At 39.8% G+C, this 21,487-nt stretch overlaps 1 protein-coding gene across 4 annotated transcripts in view; it reads left to right on the forward strand.

Moving 5' to 3' along the window:
• The first annotated feature begins 2,241 nt into the window (after positions 1–2,241).
• The window catches only part of LOC133648431 (visual system homeobox 2-like), a 33,200-nt gene continuing 13,954 nt past the window's right edge, over positions 2,242–21,487 (forward strand). Inside the window, exons 1-4 of one of the 4 annotated variants that reach the window (XM_062044513.1) lie at positions 2,242–4,530; positions 8,444–8,520; positions 9,736–9,891; positions 15,958–21,135. In XM_062044513.1, coding sequence (XP_061900497.1) covers positions 20,709–21,135 — 427 coding nt within the window. In that variant the 5' untranslated portion in view covers positions 2,242–4,530; positions 8,444–8,520; positions 9,736–9,891; positions 15,958–20,708. Of the gene's footprint in view, positions 4,531–7,388; positions 8,337–8,443; positions 8,521–9,735; positions 9,892–15,957; positions 21,136–21,487 lie in introns of those variants that run through there. The other 3 variants (XM_062044514.1, XM_062044511.1, XM_062044512.1) reach the window with 3 other exon arrangements.

Below are 21,487 nucleotides of genomic sequence, written 5' to 3' on the forward strand. Positions count from 1 at the left end.
AATCATTTTGCTCGTTAAAGTGTACAGCTAAAAAAAAAAAAATCATTATCTTGTAAAATTGGAAAAAAATATAGTAAAGAAAAATAACTGCAAAAGCTTCATGAGCTTTCAATTGGTTTTTGTCCTAATGGAACTCCTGAAATCAAATAACTTTTGCGCGTTTGCAAACGCCACATCACTACCAGGCATTTTGATGTTTCCCTCTTACACACATGTAAGAGGGTCATGTGCTATGGCTATGAGTTGTTTTTTCACTTGGCCTCAGTCTGGACCCCCTCTCCAGGGGCCCAGGTTTAGACTGAATTTTTTTTCTCCCTACCTGTTATTAGCACTTTTAATTGGTTTTTGTAGTACTAAATCAGCCATATACTGTACGATGTATTGTTGAATTTATATATGGTAACGTTATCGTAGTGTAAACTACAATTATTTCATGTTTTACATCACTAGCAATAGCGTCTGCATTTCCTCTTCATATGCTGTGTTTGAAGGTTGCAGAAAGAGTGCATATTTTCTCATAAGTTGTTTATATTCAGACAAGGCAAGCACAATAATAGCTTACGTGGATGTGGACATCTTGATTTCTGACCTCGCAACTGGAACGCTCACAAATCGGCTGTGACGTCATTACCCACTCCGGTTTCCAATTTCCGAGGTAAATGGAATGCACCATTACAATGCAAGATGTGAATCCAGACTGCAAATGAAATTCTCATGTGCAAAACTGCCGATGTTTTCCAGAGCAAGATGTAAATGTAAACAATTCTGCACTGTCATGCAATGTCCCAATCACATTGTTCATGTTAATGAGCCAGTCAATGGATGAGAATAATTTCACAACCCTCCAATCTTTTGTGTGTGTGTGCATATATATATATATATATATATATATATATATATATATATATATATATATATATATATATATATATATATATGTATATATGTATATATATATATGTATATATGTATATATATATATATATATATATATATATATATATATATATATATGTATATGTATATATGTATGTATACTATTTTACATTTTCCCAACGGTTTTGCCATTTTTTTTTTCCTCGTGCACTAATTGACTGAAAGAGTGCACACTTGCCAAACGCTCGCTCGACACAAGCCTGATGATGTCACGTTATTGATGGGAAAATGCATTTTTAGACAATATGTGATTTGCCTGAGCAGCTCGGAGACCCCGAAAGTAACAAGCGGTAGAAAATGGATTGATGGATGGGCTAGAAAGGACAGATTAAAATAATTATAATTCAAAACAAAAAACAAAAACAACATTTTTTTTTTTTTTTACTCTCAGCCCGGATTTTGGACATGGCGGGCCGTATCTGGCCCGCGGGCCTTAGATTGGGGCCCCCTGCTCTAAAACATTTTTAATTGATTTAAATTGAAAGAAAACAAACATGTAATCAACATGAGAAAGTTTAACTTGCAGTTCTAATCATAATTTGCATTGTTTTTCAACTTTTTTTTCTCTCTTCCACAACCTCTCTCTTACTGCACCCATTGCAATCAATTATGCAAACGAGGCGATGACGTCATTGAGCGACTTCCAGCGACTTTTAGGACAGCCAATAGCTGCTGTCCTTACACAGGAGATGGCAACACCGCCAACCTGTCGCCATTCAATTCTGGGTCACAACCCACAGTTGCTAACGATGAACAAGCGCTTTAAAGCTTGTGAACAGTTGGTATATTGACTTTTAAAGCAAATATTTAGCACCATGCTGGACTGTCAACAATGGAGGAGGTGTGCTGATGTAAAACCATCTTTCTATCTGCTTGTTTGGATGAATGTTGGGAGACCAAGACGCTAATGATAACAGTAGTGCTAGCCGGCTACTAGCCTTGTCTTTTAAATCAGGAAAATGTTTAAGTTTAGCGGTTTTAATTATTAAGGCTGCGTAAGAGCATGTAAAATATTGTTAGATTTTTGAATTAACCTAATGTCGAGGACAGTGAAGTGCTCTTCATTTTAGCTAGCTTTCCTCCAATGTACTGTAGATTATTTGTGTCCATAGATACATATAAAACTTATAATGTTTTTGTTTTATGGTGAACTAGTCTTGGAAACAAAACATTTCCTTTTTAATGTCTGTTTATTTCAGTAATATCGATATCATCACTGCCATCTATTTTGTGCCACCTTAGGTCCTGTCCTACCAGTCAATCAGTCATCCCAAGGCTAGTATTTGTCAAAGATAAGTACATGTATATGTTACACTTGGGCTATTGTCAAGTCATTTGTTCTGGGGGCCACATTTTTACAAAGTAAACAGCCGGGGAGGTGGACCTCTCTCTTCACTCTTATTCATATTTTGTGTAACACATCAACTAATGTTGGGCTTTTGAGTGGGTTTCGTGATGGACGAGGCACGCGCCTTCATTGGGCTTTTGGTATTTCGGTGCTTCTTAGGCACTTTTCTCCCAGTTGCAGTTAAAAGCTCTCTCCCGGTTGCAGTTAGTCCAGAACGCGGCTGCACGGCTTTTAACAGGGGCCAGGAAACGTGAGCATATAACCCCAATTCTTGAGACTCTGCACATCTCTCATTTTAGAAATTAATTTAAAAATTTTGCTGTATGGTTTTAAGGCTTTGCATGGACTGGCACCTCATTATATATTGGACCTAAGCCAAATTTACACTCCTGCGCACACTCTGAGGTCCGAGAGCCAGCTCCAGCTTGTGGTGCCCAAGACGAGACTTAAAACCAGGGGAGACGGGGCCTTCTCTGTGGTCGGCCCTAAGCTTTGGAACACTCTGCCCCTCCATGTTCCAACTGCTCCCACAGTGGAGTGTTTTAAGTCTCGTCTTAAGACCCACTTTTATTCTCTGGCTTTTACACTACGTGAGTTGTGTGGTCCTCTGTGTTTTAAAAATGTTATTTCTATTTATTGTTTTAAATAGGATCGGTGCGGCGTCTTCAGTAATGCGGACGCTGTATCGATCCGTTGTGGTGAAGAAGGAGCTGAGCCGGAAGGCAAAGCTCTCAATTTACCGGTCGATATACGTTCCCATCCTCACCTATGGTCATGAGCTTTGGGTCGTGATCGAAAGGACAAGATCACGGGTACAAGCGGCCGAAATGAGTTTCCTCTGCCGGGTGGCGGGGCTCTCCCTTAGAGATGGGGGAGAAGCTCAAAGTAAAGCCGCTGCTCCTCCACATCGAGAGGAGCCAGATGAGGTGGTTCGGGCATCTGGTCAGAATGCCACCCGAACGCCTCCCTAGGGAGGTGTTTCGGGCACGTCCGACCGGTAGGAGGACACGGGGAAGACCCAGGACATGTTGGGAAGACTATGTCTCCCGGCTGGCCTGGGAAAGCCTCGGGATCCCCCGGGAGAAGCTGGATGAAGTGGCTGGGGAGAGGGAAGTCTGAGCTTCCCTGCTTAGGCTGCTGCCCCCGCGACCAGACCTCGGATAAGCGGAAAAAGATGGATGGATGGATGTTTTAATTAGCTTTACCCTTTTAAAATCGTTTTTAACCATATTTAGTTTTATATTGTTTTTATATTTATTTATTTTGTTTTTATTCAGTCATTGGTGGAGCTAAGGATAGTATTTGAATCTTGTTTTTAATATTTTTGTGCAGCACTTTGGAAACATTTTTGTTGTTTAAATGTGCTATATAAATAGAGTGGATTGGATTCTCGGGGAGCATCTTTTTTGGTACTAGCGTGACGTTTTTCCCCCCGTCCCGCGTAAAACTCTAAGAGTTATATGCATTTGTGTTGGGTTTGTGCTGTCGAAATTGATTGTGCTGTTTTAGTTTTATAGTGACAGAGGTCATTCTTTTTTTTCTTCTTTTTTTTTCTGTCTGGCTCTTTTTTGTAGGACAGCAGGTAATGCGAGGGGCGCTGAGGCATATATAGTTGGGGTGTCAAACACAGTAATTGATTTTCGAACTAATCGCGATTCTTATTTTTAACGATTTTGAATTGATTTAAAAAAATCTAAAATCTTTTTTTTTTCCAGCCACTCAGGTAAATCATATTGTTGATGTAGATGTCCAAATCTGCTGTGCAGACTTACTTTACAAAAGAGAAGTGTGGAATACTTCTCTCGTTGCCTTATTTGTATTTTACTTTATTAAATGTTTGGGTAGATTTTTTTTTTTTTACAGTTTTTTCCATTTGCTTACACATAATTTTACTAACTGTGTGTCTTTTTTCAAAAGATATACACACTTTTCCAAAAACCATATTTAATTTTCTTTATTCCTAGATTTTTTGCAAAATGACACACTTTGGTCAAAACATATGCCCATTGATCAGAATAAAAGCAAGAATTCTTAAAAATGCAGTTTTATTTTCATCTCACTCAATGTTGTCTGTCTATCTGTGTTTGCCCTGCGACGAGGTGGAGACTTGTCCAGGGTGTACCGCGCCTTCCGCCCGAATGCAGCTGAGATGGGCTCCAGCACCCCCGCGACCCCGAACGGGACAAGCGATAGAAAATGGATGGAGGGATGGATCACACAGACTTCAAATAAAAGACACTATTGGCGTGAGTTACCCAGAACAGTAATAAATACAAAACACATTTGTAAAAAAAAAAACTATTTCACTATAAGAAATGACATGTTTGGGGCATTTTGCCCGACCTTTTTAGCATATGTGATGAATGATTACTGTAACTTGACAAAATATATCGTCAAATCCATAGCAATCGTCATTGTTTACTTTGAAGTGGGCCTATACAAAAGGACCTAAAGAGAAAGTAACAATATCCTGTAATCTTTTCAAGAAGTGCTCACCAATGATGCTGCAAACTGAAAATATACATTTTTACCACAGTCAGGTAAAGTAACATATCAAAGTACAAATTAAAGTCTGAGACAAATAAAAAGGTTTGAAAAAAAATCTGGAGATAAATAAAAAATACAGCATAGAGTATAGGCTACATGTGCAGAGTTAGGCAACAGCAACTCTATGAAAGAACATACTCAAAAGCCTCAGTTACTGATTTTAATCATCACCTGCCCGTCTAGCTGGATCAGGCCATAGTATCTCATCCACATCACATGCAATATTTTTATTAGCAAGCCGGGAAGGTGTGTGTGAAGCATTGTGTGTAATATTTCACAAAAACTGTGAAGCAGAGTCTATGCCTAATATTAGGCAAATCTGCGCAGTGGTTTTGCTTACTGTGTGTAGACTTTAACTGTGTGACTGTGAACATTTAAAATTTAGTGTGTAAGCAATTGGAAAAAAATGGAAACAAAACCAGTTTTCTTTTATGTAATATAGAAATTTATTAGAGCCGTTTATCTATTTTATGTAGAAACTGACACCCAATGTTATTAAAAAAAAGTATTGATTTGAAATCAAGAGTCGTTTTGAATCGAGAATCAATTCTGAATCGAATCAATACCCCCAAGAATCGAATAGAATCGTGCGGTGCCCAAAGATTCACAGCCAAGGGTGTTTGGGTGGGTGCGTTTGTAAAGGGATGGGTTCACCTGTGGAGGCAGCGGTGTGTTTTGCTTTCATCCTGGGGTTTGACGTCGCTGTCTTCTGTGAGAAAACTGAATACGGGAAATTACACTCAAAGTTCGATATATCGCGATCGTTGGGATTCATAAAATGCTGATTGCGTTATTCCCAAGACTGTGTTATATATAAATCAATTCTTTTCACCCTTTTTTGTTTTGAAAAAGTTATGCGCTGTGGTTCGGCTTCTTAAACCTGCTTGGTGGTTAGTTCCCCCATGTGACGTGAACGGGTGGATTGTGCTTCCACATCACAGAATGGGGTGGGCACTATCCACCAGTAAATATGGACATCATTGGGTCAATATTTTATTTTATTGTATATTTTTTTTAATTCCCTTTTTTGGAGAATTTAATAAAGATTTACCGTGTAAGTTTGTAAATAAGCCATAAATTTGGGGTCCTAGAATGTCTCGTTATATGGGACCGCACTATATCAAACTTTGAGTGCACTAAATGTATTCCTGATTGCTGTGATGCAGAAAAAGAGTAGGAACTAGGGTTGTACGGTATACTGGTATTCGTATAGTGCCGCGGTACTATTTAATCATATTCGGTACTATACCGCCTCTAAAAAGTACCGGTCAACCACGTTGTGTCATTGCTGGTTTACAAGCAGACGAGCATGTTTGGCAGCACACAATCACCGAGTACTTACAAGCAGACAAGGTGTGTAGACAGAAAAGGGAGAACGGATGCATTTTGGCTTAAAAACTAAAGATAAAGGTAAAGTTATAACATTGAAACACCCTCAGGAAGAGGTGCTTTAAGACATGGCTAGCTAGCTAGCGGCTAAAGCGGGGTTTTAACTACTTCTAAATCACTAATCCTCGCCTCCAACGCGACAAAGTAAATTTCTTACAAATATCATCCCTACAGGACGAGGAATAGCTAAACATGCTTCACTACACACCGTAGCTCACCGGCATCAAAATGTAAACAAACGCCATTGGTGGATCTACACCTAACATCCACTGTAATGATACCAAGTACAGTAGTGTATCTAGTTAATACCACTATGATCAAATCATTATTTTTTGGCATCACAACATCTTATTTCGTTTAAAAAATATATATATATTTTGTTTATAAACTCAAGAAATATGTCCTTGGACATGAGGGCTTTGAATATGACCAATGTATGATCCTGTAACGACTTGGTATCGGATTAATACCCTAATTTGTGGTATCATCCAAAACTAATGTAAAGCATCCAAACAACAGAAGAATAAGTGATTATTACATTTTAACAGAAGTGTAGACAGAACATGTTAAAAGAGAAAGTAAGCAGATTTTACAGTAGATGAACAAGTAGATTAATAATTCATTTTCTACCACTTGTCCTTAATAATTTTGACAAAATAATAGAATGAGAAATTACACAATATGTTACTGCATATGTCAGCAGCTAAATTAGGAACTTTTGTTTGCTTACTTACTACTGAAAGACAAGTTGGCTTGTTTGTTCACTATTTTATTTAAGGACAAACTTGCAAAGAAACATATGTTTAATGTACCATAAGATTTGTTGTTAAAATAAAGCCAGTAATGCAATTTGTGTGGTCCCCTTTTATTTAGAAAATACCGGTACCAAAATATTGGTATCGGGACAACACTAGAGCGCACTATATCAACCTTTGAGTGTAACAAATGCATTACCGATTGCTGTGATGCAGATAAAGGGTAGGAACCATAGCATTAAACCAAGGGATTCTTCTTCCTACGGACATGTTGAATCGTATTCTGCTTGTACATGATGTGATTAGATTGTGCAGGTGTAGGTCTACCTAATATATTGTATTTTCCAGCATTGTCGGGTAGATTGTGCAGGTGTAGGCCTACCTATTATATTGTATTTTCCAGCATTGTCGGGTACGAACCCGAGGCAGATGTCGCACAATATTCTTCACATGTTGTGTTTTTATACACTCGCCAGTCACCACTATCATCTAGTCTTTAGCCTGCTGCTCAAACACATCCAGTGGCTTCATCACTTCTTTATGGGAGGGTCTGTGCGAGGTCCTGCTCGTCGTTTGTACCAGCTCTTTCTTAGAGGAGGAGGAGGAGGAGGAAGGAACAGATAAATCTAATTCTGTTTTTCATCACCCCGACTTCATTCTTCACAGCCCCTTTTTGATGAGACACAGGAGCAAACGTGGGTGGAGTTTGGAGATTTACAGCTGACAAATTGTGTGGGCCATTAAAGCCAAGGGCCGCCGCTAATGAACAGCCGTTGCAATCACGGAGGTTGGGAGACAGGGGGGCGGGCCTACGGCATGCGAGGGAGCCCATCGATCCAGTGTCAGCCTTGAGGAGGTGTAAAATTGTATTCTGACCCTTTCACATCAGAGGGCATTCATCATCGTGGTGTATTATATTTTTAAGTTCTCATGTCGCATGTGTGCAAACAGGCAACAAAAGCCCTTCCTGCCTGGTGTGAATGAACGCTTTCATCCCACCCCAAACACCACGCCATCACCCCCGCCCCTTTCTTTTTTACCCAATGGGTATTGGCGTGCAGCCGGCGGCCCCAGCTGTTGCCTGGTGGTGACGCACACTGCAGCAGGTTGTCATCAGCCTGCTAGCATCCTCATGGAAGAGAGGAGATGAGCGGTGTAATTAGCGGGGAATGAGGCCAGAGGCAAGCCAAGTGGTCCTTTGGGAGGAACCCCCACTCTCCCGCCTCCTGCTGGGTCTCCGGGGACCTTGAGACGCGTGGCGAATCTGCAGGGAAGATACCTGTTGGACTGACTTTGTGTTAACGTTGAACAGCTTCTGGGTTTGACCAAGTGTGGCCCGCATTAAATTGGACATCTTCCATGTCAGTACTACATTAGTGGAGAATAACAATGATTATTACAGTAATGAAAATCCAAGCAGTAACCTAATGCTTTTTAATGAATTCAATTCAAATTATTCTCATTACAGGCAAACCTTAAAGGAGAGCGATTCAATGAAATCTGGACTCCAGCGGTGAAAGAAATCCAAATTCATGTATGAATGAGGTATGTTTGTGCTTTTAATTAGACTGTTGTAGTTCATCGACGCTGAAATTAAGTATAAAAGGATTTTCTTCCAAATTTCAGAAAAGTTGTTTGCCGCATTAAACAATTTAGTGGCATTTATCATCTGCAGAGAGTAACAGGCATCTAAGGTGTTTACTTTGTGTGAGCAAATTAATTTATTATTATGTTTCTCATTTTGACAAAAATATTATTTTTAAAAATAACTTAAGCTTTATAGATGTCATATCTACTCTGCTTGCTTTACAGAGAGGGGAAAACACTGTCTATTTGAGTTGTGCCACAATGTATTCAATAATTACATACAGTACAGTCATAAAGTTTGGACATACCTTCTCATTCAATGCGTTTTCTTTATTGTAGATTGTCACTGAAGGCATCAAAACTATGAATGAACACGTGGAGTTATGTACTTAACAAAAAAAAAAATGAAATAACTGAAAAAAATGTTTTATATTATAGCTTCTTCAAAATAGCCACCCTTTGCTCTGATTACTGTTTTGCACACTGTTGGCATTCTCTCGATGAGCTTCAAGAGGTAGTCACCTGAAAGGGTTTTCACTTCACAGGTGTCATAGTTGTGATGCCTTCAGTGACAATCTACAATGTAAATAGTCATGAAAATAAAGAAAACACATTGAAATGGGAAGGTTTGTCCAAACTTTTGGCCTGTACTGTACATTAATATAGAAATTTGACAGTATTACTCTATTTTCTGAAGTGTAATTGTAATCAGGCTTATCCCAGCAGAAGCAAGACATTAATATAATTTTGATTATACATACATGTCCTTTAAAACTGACGTTGAAACAATGTTACAAAATAGTTGTATTTATAAATTGAGATAACGTTGGTGTCCAATATTGGATCCACATTGTTAGTTGGTAAATGTCCAAATTTCAATGGTCAAATCAACGTCACAACCTGACATTGAATACATGTTGTCAAAAAGCATGTTTTTATCTTATAGAAAATTGGTTGGAAAATGATCAAAATTCAATAGTCGAATCCACGTAAGAACCCAACATTGAATAAGTAAATAAAGCATGTTGTTACGTTAGGTTTGAGTTGCTCAACGTCAGGACCTAATTCAACAAGTTCTCAACGTTGTTTAATGTCCTGTGCCTGCCTGGTTATTATTGTGTATTGTGTGTCCTCATGCATCACTTGTCCGTCTGCGTGCGCTGGTGTGTGTAGGTGTACGACGCCCGCTTATGTTCCATCTGCGTGTGGCGCCGATGAGTAAAGCCATGAAATAGATCCAGCTGGAGATGTGCTCGGCGCAGCAAAGCCTCCTGGGAAATCATCGGCACCGTGTCCACTTCTTTTAGCACCCGGGAGAACTATCAATAAGTGGGTAATTGAATTTTAAGCACAAACACTGCCATCAAATGAGCACACGTGTGTGTCTGAGAGAGAGGGGGGGTGTATAGTTGTGTGAACACATGGAGGCTGCCGTCAAGCCCTCTGGGGGCCTGGAATGTGTAATCCATTAAATAACAATTACCGTCTGTGATGGTGCTGCACAGTAGCTTGTTTGGTAAAAGAAGGAAAGGAGGGGAAGTGCTCTTCTAAAATCTAAAATTGTTTGACAAACACACAAACAGTCCCACACGCATGCATGGCAGTTTTAGCTCTCGTTCATGTGATTCTAGAATTATTTACAACTACACCTATTAGGGACGTGAGGTCAGGTGACGCAGAGCCTTACTTGTCATGATAAAAATAATAATAATAATAAAACCATAAGATAATTATTTATTTTTCCATTAAACGGTACCTATTTAATAAAACATTTTCTTACCTGTGGGTATTTTGAGATCTGCATACAGTACTGGCCAAAAGTTTGGACACACAACTGATGGTCCCAACCCCATTGATAAAGCAAGAAATTCCACTAATCAACCCTTATAAGGCACACCTGTGAAGTGAAAAACCATTTCAGGAGACTACATCTTGAAGTTCATCGAGAGAATGCCAAGAGTGTGCAAAGCAGTAATCAGAGCAAAGGGTGGCTATTTTGAAGAAACTAGATAACATGTTTTCAGTTATTTCACCTTTTTTGTTAAGTACATAACTCCACATGTGTTCATTCATAGTTTTGATGCCTTCAGTGACAATCTACAATGTAAATAGTCATGAAAATAAAGAAAACGCATTGAATGAGAAGATGTGTCCAAACTTTTGGCCTGTACTGTAGGTCCCGAAAATGTTAAGTCAAACCATGGAGGCATGGCGGAGATATTTATGAAACAATCTTGTCCAATTTATGACGTTTTTCCAATTGGTGATGTCAGCAGATATCTCCATATGTGGTAGAGATTTACCCGAAGTGCTTTAGCTTCGTAGTTTGAAGTTGTAGTTAGTGAGTTCCTTCTTTTTCTCTGCCCTCTTGTTGTGGGGCAAACTGACTCGTACATGCACATGCGTCCTCCGCTGTTGCCATTTCTAATGCAAAGTAGTGTATAGTTCTAAGTTATATCTGTCTGTAGACTATATGTAAGCGCTAAAAACTACAATATGTAGAAGACCAATTCGAGGCATGTAAATAAGGCGCATACTGAAGAGAGACGGTCAGAAAGCGGTTAGAAAACTGTCTGTAAAACATAACCTATGCATAATTGTGACCAAAGAACCACGATTTTGTGTCATGTAGACCAGTGGTCCCCAACCTTTTTGTAACTGCGGACCGGTCAACGCTTGAAAATTTGTCCCACGGACCGGGGGTGGGGGGGTGGTTATGGTATTTTTTGTTTGTTTGTTTTTGTGTTTTTTTCGTCATAAGAAAATACAATCATGTGTGCTTACGGACTCCTGCAGACTGTATTGATCTCTATTGATATATTATGTAGGAACCTGAAATATTAATAACAGAAAGAAACAACCCTTTTGTGTGAATGAGTGTAAATGGGGGAGGGAGGTTTTTTGGGTTGGTGCACTAATTTTAAGTGTTATGTTGATTTAATAAAAATAAAAATAAAATATTTTTTATTTTATTTTTATTTCTTGTGCGGCCCGGTACCAATCGATCCACGGACCGGTACCGGGCCGTGGCCCGGTGGTTGGGGACCACTGATGTAGACCACAAGGAAGTGTTTTAAATGTAGGAAAAAAATCATATTATGACCCCGTTAAACTGTGTTATAAATGTATTTTCTGTATGATTACAACTGTTTACTTCAGTAAAAAATCACTAAATTTGGACCTAATCCTAACATGAGGTTCCTGGGTCTTGTGCCGCTTCTCATTCTTGCCTGTGTTTAGAAAGCAGAAGAGACAGGGGGCGTGGCTTACTGGCTGGTCTGCTTGGCACAATGTCGCCAAAATAACGATTGCGGAGACATGATTTTCCACTTACACTGTAGCCTGTTTTTAAAGTTTTAAAATGTTGCATCATTATTCTTGATAATCGGACTATGAATAGAGAAAAGAGGCGCTTTACTGCGGTGCCTCTGTGCGATCGTGAGCTAGCAGACGCATGTTGCTACCATGTTTTATCAGCAAGCCAGCGTTTTTGTGTATTTTTTCAGATGCATGAAGCGTGTTTTGATGTGCCACTGAATGGATACATGTGGCTGTCAATATGGAGGATTATATGTATCAAGATCAAACTACTAATAGAAGATAAGAAATACTCCAAATGTTTTTTTAATTGTATAAAAGCAAATAAATGGTGTTTTAATAAATTTTTATGAAAGTTAATTTCTCCCATATCATTTTACTGAGCAACCTGTATTAACTGTGAATAGAGCAAATCAACCTTGCAAAAATGTACCAACATTTTTTTTTTTTATAAATTATGTTTACTTTTTGTAAACATAATTTTTGTACAAAGATGTTTACTTTTTGTTTGACTGTGTTGTTTGCGTATGCAAACCACGGTACAAAGCAGTTCTCCTCCTGAGGACCTCTGCGTTGCCCTCTCGTCATCTTTCACCTCTTTTAAAGTCACGCTGAAAGGAAATGAGATTGTTCAATTTTATGTACGTTGATTTCTCATGAGAAAACAATATGACTAATGTCTGAGCTTTAATGCGTTCACTTCTCAGCTCATTCGCAACCAAAGAATGCGGCAACTCCAGAACGCAACAACGATATTTTATTTACTTGACTTGAGTGAGCAGGCAGAGGAGCACTAGGTTTTTGTCACATTGCTAGTTTGCTACCCTGTACACTTTTCTTTTGTTTTATTTGTGTTTGTTTTCATAATAATAATATACTTTATTTTATACATTTTCAAGACACAGAAAGATGCTGCACAAAAGGCCACATACAATTTCAAAAAGTTGTCAAAGTTTTGAATGGTGGGGGAGAGCCTTTCTGTCTTTTGTGGAACCATAAAACACTGGACTTGGTGTTTTAAGAACCTTTAAGGAGGCACTTGTGATTCATTTATGAAGATTAACCCAATATATTTGGTATTTTACTCAATTACTAAATAAATCATATCTAATCCAGTCAATGTGCGTTACTTGACATAATAAAATATTAATAGCAACACCCTCTCTGTCCAGTCTACTAAGTACAACATGTCCAAAGCCATAATAATGCTGTAGAACACGTGAAAATGGTATGCCGAGCAAGTTAACCATTACCTTGACACTAATCAATCAATCAATCAAAGTTTACTTATTCTTAATCACAAGTGTCTCAAAGGGCTGCACAAGCCACACAGACATCCTCGGCTCAGATCCCACATCAGGGCAAGAAAAAAACTCAACCCAATGGGAACCACGAAAAACCAAATCGATAGACATGGGGAAACCCGAAAATAATACATACAGTAATCGAGACGAGATGTAACGAACACATGAGTAATGATCTCAGCGTTGGTGGTGGACAAAATGGGAAGAATTGTATCAATATTACAGAGTCACACTTTTAATGTGTGACTCAAACGAGAGAGTTGGGTTGTGGATAATACCGAGATTCTTTACCGAGTCGCTTAGTGTAATTGTTTTCTTGTCAAATGTTAAGGTGGTATTATTAAATGGGTGTCGGTGTCTAGCACGACTGATAATCAGCATTTCCGTTTTCTTAGCGTTAAGTTGCAAAAAGTTGCTGAACGTCCATTGTTTAATTTCATTTAGACACGCCTCCAGGTCCGCCTACAATCCGGCGTGTTGGTCAGCTTTAGGGGCATGTAGAGTTTGGTGTCATCAGCATAACAGTGAAAGCTAACACCGTATTTGCGTATGATGTCACCTAGCGGCAGCATGTAGATGCTGAAGAGTGCAGGGCCAAAAACCGAACCCTGTGGAACTCTGCACGTTACCTTAACATACTACGAGGTTACATTGTTATGGGAGACGCACTGCATCCTGTCAGTAAGATAGGAGTTGAATCAAGAAAAGGCTAAGTCTGACATACCACTACGTGTTTTGATACCTTCTAATAAAATGTTATGATCGACGGTATCCAAAGCAGCGCTAAGATCAAGTAGCAGCAACATGGATGACTCATCAGCATACATCGTTAGCAATAGATAATTTGTAATTTTTGCGAGGGCTGTCTCCGTAGAGTGATTTGCCCTGAAACTGGACTGAAAGGGTTCACAGAGATTGTTAGACGCTAAGTGTTCATCTAGCTCAGGGGTGCCCTCACTTTTTCTGCAGGTGAGCTACTTTTCAATTGACCAAGTCGAGGGGATCTACCTCATTCATATATATCATTTATATTTATTTATTTATGAAAGAGACGTTTTTGTTAACAAGTTAAAGGTGTTTAATGATAATACAAGCATGTTTAACACATATAGATTCCTTTATTTCATGAAGACAAGAAAATAAGTTGGTGTATTACCTGATTCTGATGACTTGCATTGATTGGAATCAGACAGTGGTGATGATAACGTCCACATTTTCAAATGGAAAGAAAAAAATACCACATGAAAGTGGTTGGTTTTTGGCATCTTATTTGTCCAGCTTCCATACTCGTTTTTACACACTTTACAAGAAATTTGTGCACGCCAGCTTTCTGAGACTCTTTTTTTGTTAGCGCAGGCAGGATGAAGCAGCGCTTTTATTGTGAAGATAGGAACTGTGCAGTCGGTCTTTAGAGTTTTGACGGCAGGTACGGCGTGAGAGTCTGTTGAAATAAAAAGTGTTTCTCAACTAATTTTTTCTTAATCTCTCAAGACCCTCGAGTGCCGTGAATGTCAAAGTGAGGTATTGGTGAAGATTGATGAGCGCTCATTTTTAGGTCTTTTTGTTTTTTTATCCCTGGCTGGCGAGCACTGACACATCCTCCGCGATCGATGTGTAGCTCGCGATTGACGTAATGGGCACCCCTGATCTAGCTGCTCTGCAACAATTTTTCAAGGATTTCCGAGATAAAGGGAAGGTGGGACAGGATCGAGGTTAGGTCTTTTGAGCAGAGGATGAATAAACCGCTTTTTTGAATGCTATGGAAACAATACCAGAGGAAAGTGATTAAGTTAATAATATTTAGCACTGATGGTCCTAATATTACAAACAGCTCCTTGATAAGTTTATCAGGAAGTGGGTCAAGTAAACATGTTGTCTGTTTTGTCCCATTTACAAGTTGCAGGAGTTCTTCTAGTGGTATTTCTTCAAAAAGAGCGAGATTATTTTGGAGGGCAATATCCATCGTACAAACATTTGTATCTGTGTTAATAGAACCCAGTTATAGCTGGGTTATCTTTAATCTCCTTTCTAATGAGTTAAATTTTTTAATGAAAGAAATTCATAAAAGCATCAGCCGAGTGGGTGAAGCTACTGGGGGGAGTCCCTTGTTCGGTTAGTGATGCTACTGTACTGAACAAATATTTAGGAGAGTTTTTATTGAGGCGGATGAGATTGGAGTAGTAATTAGTTTTAGCTTAGGTAAGAGCCTGTTTATAAGTTATTAAACTAAGTTGATCCAAAACAAGTCTACTTTGCAGTTTTCTCATGGCGCTCGCACAATGGCCCGCATATTGGAGCTGCCTGGTGGCATTGCTTAATTAGGCGAACACTTGATTCATTTGCACCAACTGACAGCTAATTAAAGAAGTGAGGGCACATCGGAGTGACGTTCCATCCTGAGGCCAGAAGGCCCTCTAGACGGCGAGAACGTGTTGTGGTACATTAAGCCTTTGTGCGTCTTTTAGCCCGGGGCTTCATTTTGCAGTGTTGAAATGCAACCTGTTGAGCCATCTGCTTAATCAGGGGCAAGGAAACTGAAAGTGAACATGACAAATGAGTCCGAATATACAAGTCTTGCCCAAAGATTCCCAATTTGATGTATAAAAACCAGGCCTAATGAGGCAGCAACAGCTGAAGTTCAGTGTTGTGTCTGCGCCTGCTTTCAACAGGATGTCAGGTCCCGCTGTCACAGGACGTTAAAACAAGTTGTCTGAGATGTGGGGGCCAAACATTAAAGGTCCCGAACGAGTCAACTCTAATTTCTCTTTTTCAGAGCGACAAGGACAAGGCTCCCAGCAGGGGTCCGGGACTCGGCGGCCCATGTGAATCCAGGGAAGACAATTAGGGGCTTATTAGGGTGTACCTCGAGGGGTGTCCACTCGCCAGTTCGGGCCCGGCGCAGAGCCTCTGCCATCGCTCAAAACAGTCAGGGGCATTGTCTCACCTAATTACGCAGAAACCAGGGGCCCCCTTTTTGTGTTGCCACAGCCATGCCTGTCCGATTCCCTTCTCCCCTCGAACCGCCAGTCCCTGTCCACTGTGAGAGTGTGCTAATTAGACAAGAAATGAGCCCGAGTAATTATGTCACTTCTGATTATGCCCAGCCACCATGACAACCGGTTTGGGGAAAGTTCTGTTTTTTGGGGGCCTCTCTGCAGGAAAGTATCCCCTTCGTTATGCCAATAACACATCTGCCCATGCAACAGGGTAGCGAAGAACCGGGTTGTAGAGACAGAAACAAGTTATTGACCTAATTAACGCGTGGCGCCCGCAAAATCAGACCATGGAATTGCCTGTGGCACTTTTGTGGGAACCTTTTGTGTCCTCCACCTTAATGGGGTGTTTTGATCAACGGCTGTTTGCTGACCCGCCTACTCCTCCTGAATGGCTGACGCTGGGAAACGGCAATTAGCTAGATTAGAGGAACCATTTCTGGGGCCCCTGAAAAACAAAGGCGATCAGAAGGAGCTGCGAAGTGCTTCAACACTGACCTGCTCGTGTGTTTTGGATTTTAAACAGTTTCAGTGCGCCTCTTCACTTCTTACAGTTGTGCAGACGTTTACTGGGTTTACATCAGTACTGCCTTTTTATTAGCTAGATGCATATTTGCACACACAAATGTGGTTTTGAGAATATAAAGATGGAACTGTCCTACATAAACACATTGACATTTACTCTTTCAAATGTTTGCTATTTCTGCAACATTGTCATTGGGGAACTTTTTAAACAAAAGCACAAGTACACTGTGCTTTTATATACTTATATATCAAGACAGATTGCCAGTGTAAAAAGAAGCTTTCAACAAAATGGTCCATTCTTTGTTAATTTTTATGTTGCTATAGTTTCAATATAGCCAATTTCTTGCCAGTGTCCTCTGTACTCTGACCCTTTTGACCCAGGCAACGTCTGAGTCGGTATGACTCTCATCATCTATTGCATTTGTCATCTGAGATATCGGCCTGTATCACAAAGGGTCTTGCCTAAGGACGTGCACCTGGATATACTATTTTAATCCAAGTCTTAAAATCCAGCAGTGGTACCCAAAGATACTTTTATTTTTACAGCAGTGCCTTGACATACTGTACGAGTTTAATTAATTCTGTGCCGCAGCTCGTAACTCAAACTACTCGTATCATTATTAATAATATTCATATAAAAAATGTGTAATATAATAAGTATTTATTTTTGATAACAAAGAAAAAATGCATGAAACATCTTGTTGCATGATCAGATATTATCAAAGTGCCTGGGCAATTATTTTGCCTCCGGGGGCCACATTTAGAGAAAAAAATGTGTCTGCATGGGGGCCGGTATATCTGATTTTTAGGAACACTAATACAGAACCTCACAATAATGTCTGTTTGAATGCTAAAAACGTTATGACAGATCGCGTTAAAAAACGGAATGGAATTTTACATTTTTATACTGAATGAGACACCCGGAATGTACATGAAAATAAAGAATGTGGGATTTACAATATTAACTATGAACGATAAAACACTGAATATTGACAACATTTGAACATCACACCCCCTCTTGATCGATATATTTTACAATCATGCGAAATGCAACAAAAATGTAACAAACACCGCAAAAGATGAACGCGAAGGGTAAAAAAAAAAACCCCACCTACAATCTGATATATGTGATATAGCACTAAGCTTTAGAACTTTGTTGTAAAAATCTCCTTCTGCGTCTGTCCCTGACACCCGCATTTCAGGCTGGCCGCTCTGGAAACACTCCGTGGAAACGCTCCCACCCACACTACACTGCTTGGTGCCTCGTCTGAGCTGCTGTGACGTAGATTACCATAGTAAATAATTAGATTACCATAGTAACTAGTATATCATGCAAAAGCGCAGATTCCAACCATTGAAATACTTTGTATAGTTCAAGACTTACGGTCATTTGAAAACATCACTGCACATCATAATGGCAGCTACACTTTCCATCTTAAAGATTTAAAAAAATTATATGGGAATGTCCGGCGGGCCAGATTGAAAAACTTAACGGGCCTTAATTTGCCCAGGTCAGGTGTAGGACATAAGCAATTAAACGCTGTACATGTTATGGCAAATTTGAAAGAACTTATTGCCAGCCCTATATAGGTCACGTTAAATGATGTGGCGACAGGCCATGAGTTTGAAGTTTGTGAGGTAACTGAACCCCAGAAATGGCTTGTATATCTCAAAAAATGTACGGTGGTGCACTCACAAACCAAAGTACAGAATGCAATTTTTTATACTACAAAGCATTACAAAAATTTTAACCTCATCATCCGGCATGTATTTTAGTTGAATTCAAGATTAATGTGCTTATTTCCCATCTCTGTGTGTATTATTCTATTCTTCCATTTTTATATCAATCAATCAAAGTTTATTTATATAGCCCTAAATCATGAGTGTCTCAAAGGGCTGCACAAGCCACAACGACATCCTTGGCTCAGATCATTTTATCGCCATAAAATGTTGTTTTTTTTAGCATTGAAAAGCATGCAGAATTACAGATAAGACTACACATTAATTGCAAATTATCCTAAAAATGCCATAATGATTAAAAAAAACAACTAAAATGTTCCTGTGGATTTTCACAGGAATTTGAAGGACTATATTATGACCATGTCCACTGTTTCATAATGTGACATCTAATTTGCATATAGTTATTGACACTGTATCGATTTGTTAAAAAAAAATAGTGCATTAACAAATAAGATTGTTGTCTGTATGGAAATGAAAGTGAGGCGTCATCCCTGCCACCATCTCCATATCATCATCATCTCCAAATGTGCTGAGGGCCCCTTGTCAGTCCCTTAGGAATCATCCGCTTGTGTATGCATTCATTCTTTTATTCAGACCTATGTGTCCCAGATGTCCACAAGTGTGCCATATATTGCAGCAACATAGCTGATTAGTGACATTTCAACTCAATTAAAATTGCACAAAATTAGTTAAGCTTTTCCTGCACTTGTTCAACGAAATCTAAGTCACGAATATTATTTTTAAAGAATAAAATACACATTTTCACCAGTCCACTGCACTGTCTAATTGTCCCCCCGGTGTGTCCTAAATACCCCAAACGAGGGCGTGGGGGGCTAAAAGAGAGAGGGGAGCTTAATGACATATCAACAGATGCACGGTCTAGAAAGACAAAAGGTTTTATTGCCTAAACCTAATTAGAATATGCACAACCGCATGGCGTTAAGGTCGAGTCTCGGATCAATCACGCCTTGAATTGATGAATGAATTTAACGAGAATGAATCTGCTTCGTGCAACAGTTAAACACCTATGTTGTGCGTATAGGTTGCCAAATGTAAACCGATATTTTCATCATGCAATGAACATAATTTGAAATGAATTCATTTCAATGTATTTTATTTATGCTGTTTTGGATTAGAATTGTTAGTGTTGCTGCTAAATTTAGAGCAGTGTTTTTCAACCACTGTGCCGCGGCACACTAGTGTACCGTGAGATATTGTCTGGTGTGCCGTGGGAGATTATGTAATTTTACCTAATTGGGTTCAAAATATTTTTTTGCAAACCAGTAATTATAATCCATAAATGTGACATTGTTGAGTGTCTGTGCTGTCTAAAGCTCGGCAGAGTAACCTTGTAAAATTCTTCCATATCAGTAGGTATAGCAGCAGGTAGCTAATTGCTTTGTAGATGTCGGGAACAGTGACAATGGTTTGCAGGTAAAAAAGTATTAATGCTTAAGCCAAAAATAAACAAAAGGCGAGTGCCGCTAAGAAAAGGCATTGAAGCTTAGGGAAGGCTATGCAAAACTAAAACTGAACTGGCTGCAAAGTAAACAAAAACAGAATGCTGGACGACACCAAAGACTTACAGCGTGTGGAGCAGCAGACGGCGTCCACAAAGTACATCCGTAAATGACATGACAATCAACAACAAAATAGCAGCGTAAGACCAGAACTAAAACACTACACACAGGAAAACACCAAAAAACTCAAAATAAGTCACGACGTGATGTGACAGTACATGCTTGGTAATGGTTTGAATTAATATCAAACAATTGCGAGAACAACTTTTTATTGTCAATATCGGCTGCTGAGTTTAATTTTGTAATGTTTTCTGCTGGTGGCGTGCCTCAGAATTTTTTCAATGGAAAAAAAATGTGCCTCGGCTCAGAGAAGGTTGAAAAACACTGATTTAGGGCTTCCTGCAATTTTAAAATGATTTTTTTCTCATAATTGAAGAGATTGTTCCGACTTGGATCCATCAGATGAGCTCAATGAAATGAGGGAAAGTCTATAAGCTCCTCTTTGCCCTGATTTATTTTTTCTAAAATCATCATTATGGCAACATTAAAAAACGTTATCCGGGATGCGAGAAGTTATGAAGTTCTATGCATGTCCATCACAGTGGACATAGTGGAGTGTGATGATTGGCTGCCTGTTGCCTGCCGGATTAAAAGGAGGCCGAGGGGAGAGTAAGCGAGGAGGGGTGGGATAAAGAGGAGCATCCCGCCCGCAGCAGACAGCAAACTAAAAGTGAAATCTCAGCATCATGACCGGGAAGGACGGAGCTGTGCTTTCCGACACCGAGAACAAACAAACACCCACCGCTCACGGAGGACCCCAGCAGCCGCCCCCAGTTTGGAAGATGGCCCCCACCGTGCACCGGCGCACCGGCTTCGGCATCCAGGAGCTGCTCGGCCTCAACAAGGAACCGCCGCCGCCGCCGATGACGACGCTGCCGGCCGCCGCCGCACCGAGGCGGCCGCTGGAGGCCTTGCCCCACCGGGCCCACCTCCTGGCAGCCAGGTCGGCGCTCGGGCACGGCGCTCTGGGCGTGGGCCTGCTGGGGCCCGAAGGCATCCACTCCTTCTACAGCCAGCCCGCCTTCCTGGACGTGCTGTCCGAGGCGCAGAATGTGCACCTGCAGCCGCTGCACCGCGCCTCGCACCTGGACGCGCACAACTCGGCCAGCTCGGGTGAGTGTTCCAAATCCTCTTTCTTTTACGATCTTTTATTTGTCTGCCTTTTCAAAGTCTGGATGTTTATTCTTATGTGAAATAAGACACGATCTTTGTCACATGACCTGAATTAAAAGTATTAAGGTCAATTCGATACACTGTGCAAGCTGTTTCGTTTCCCTTTTAATTTGTAGATAGTTTTTGTATGAATTAATTAATTTGTCATTTTTTTTTTGGTATAATTTCTATAAATGGTGTTCCTTCGCGTGTACATTTTATGATATGCATGTATTGTATTTGTTTGTTATTCCAACAGAATGTAATTTAAAAAAATAAAAGCACAGTTTTCAATTCCTTTTCTGACATTTTT

Source organism: Entelurus aequoreus, linkage group LG04, assembly GCF_033978785.1.
Source record: "Entelurus aequoreus isolate RoL-2023_Sb linkage group LG04, RoL_Eaeq_v1.1, whole genome shotgun sequence".
In the NCBI taxonomy this organism is placed as follows: domain Eukaryota; kingdom Metazoa; phylum Chordata; class Actinopteri; order Syngnathiformes; family Syngnathidae; genus Entelurus; species Entelurus aequoreus.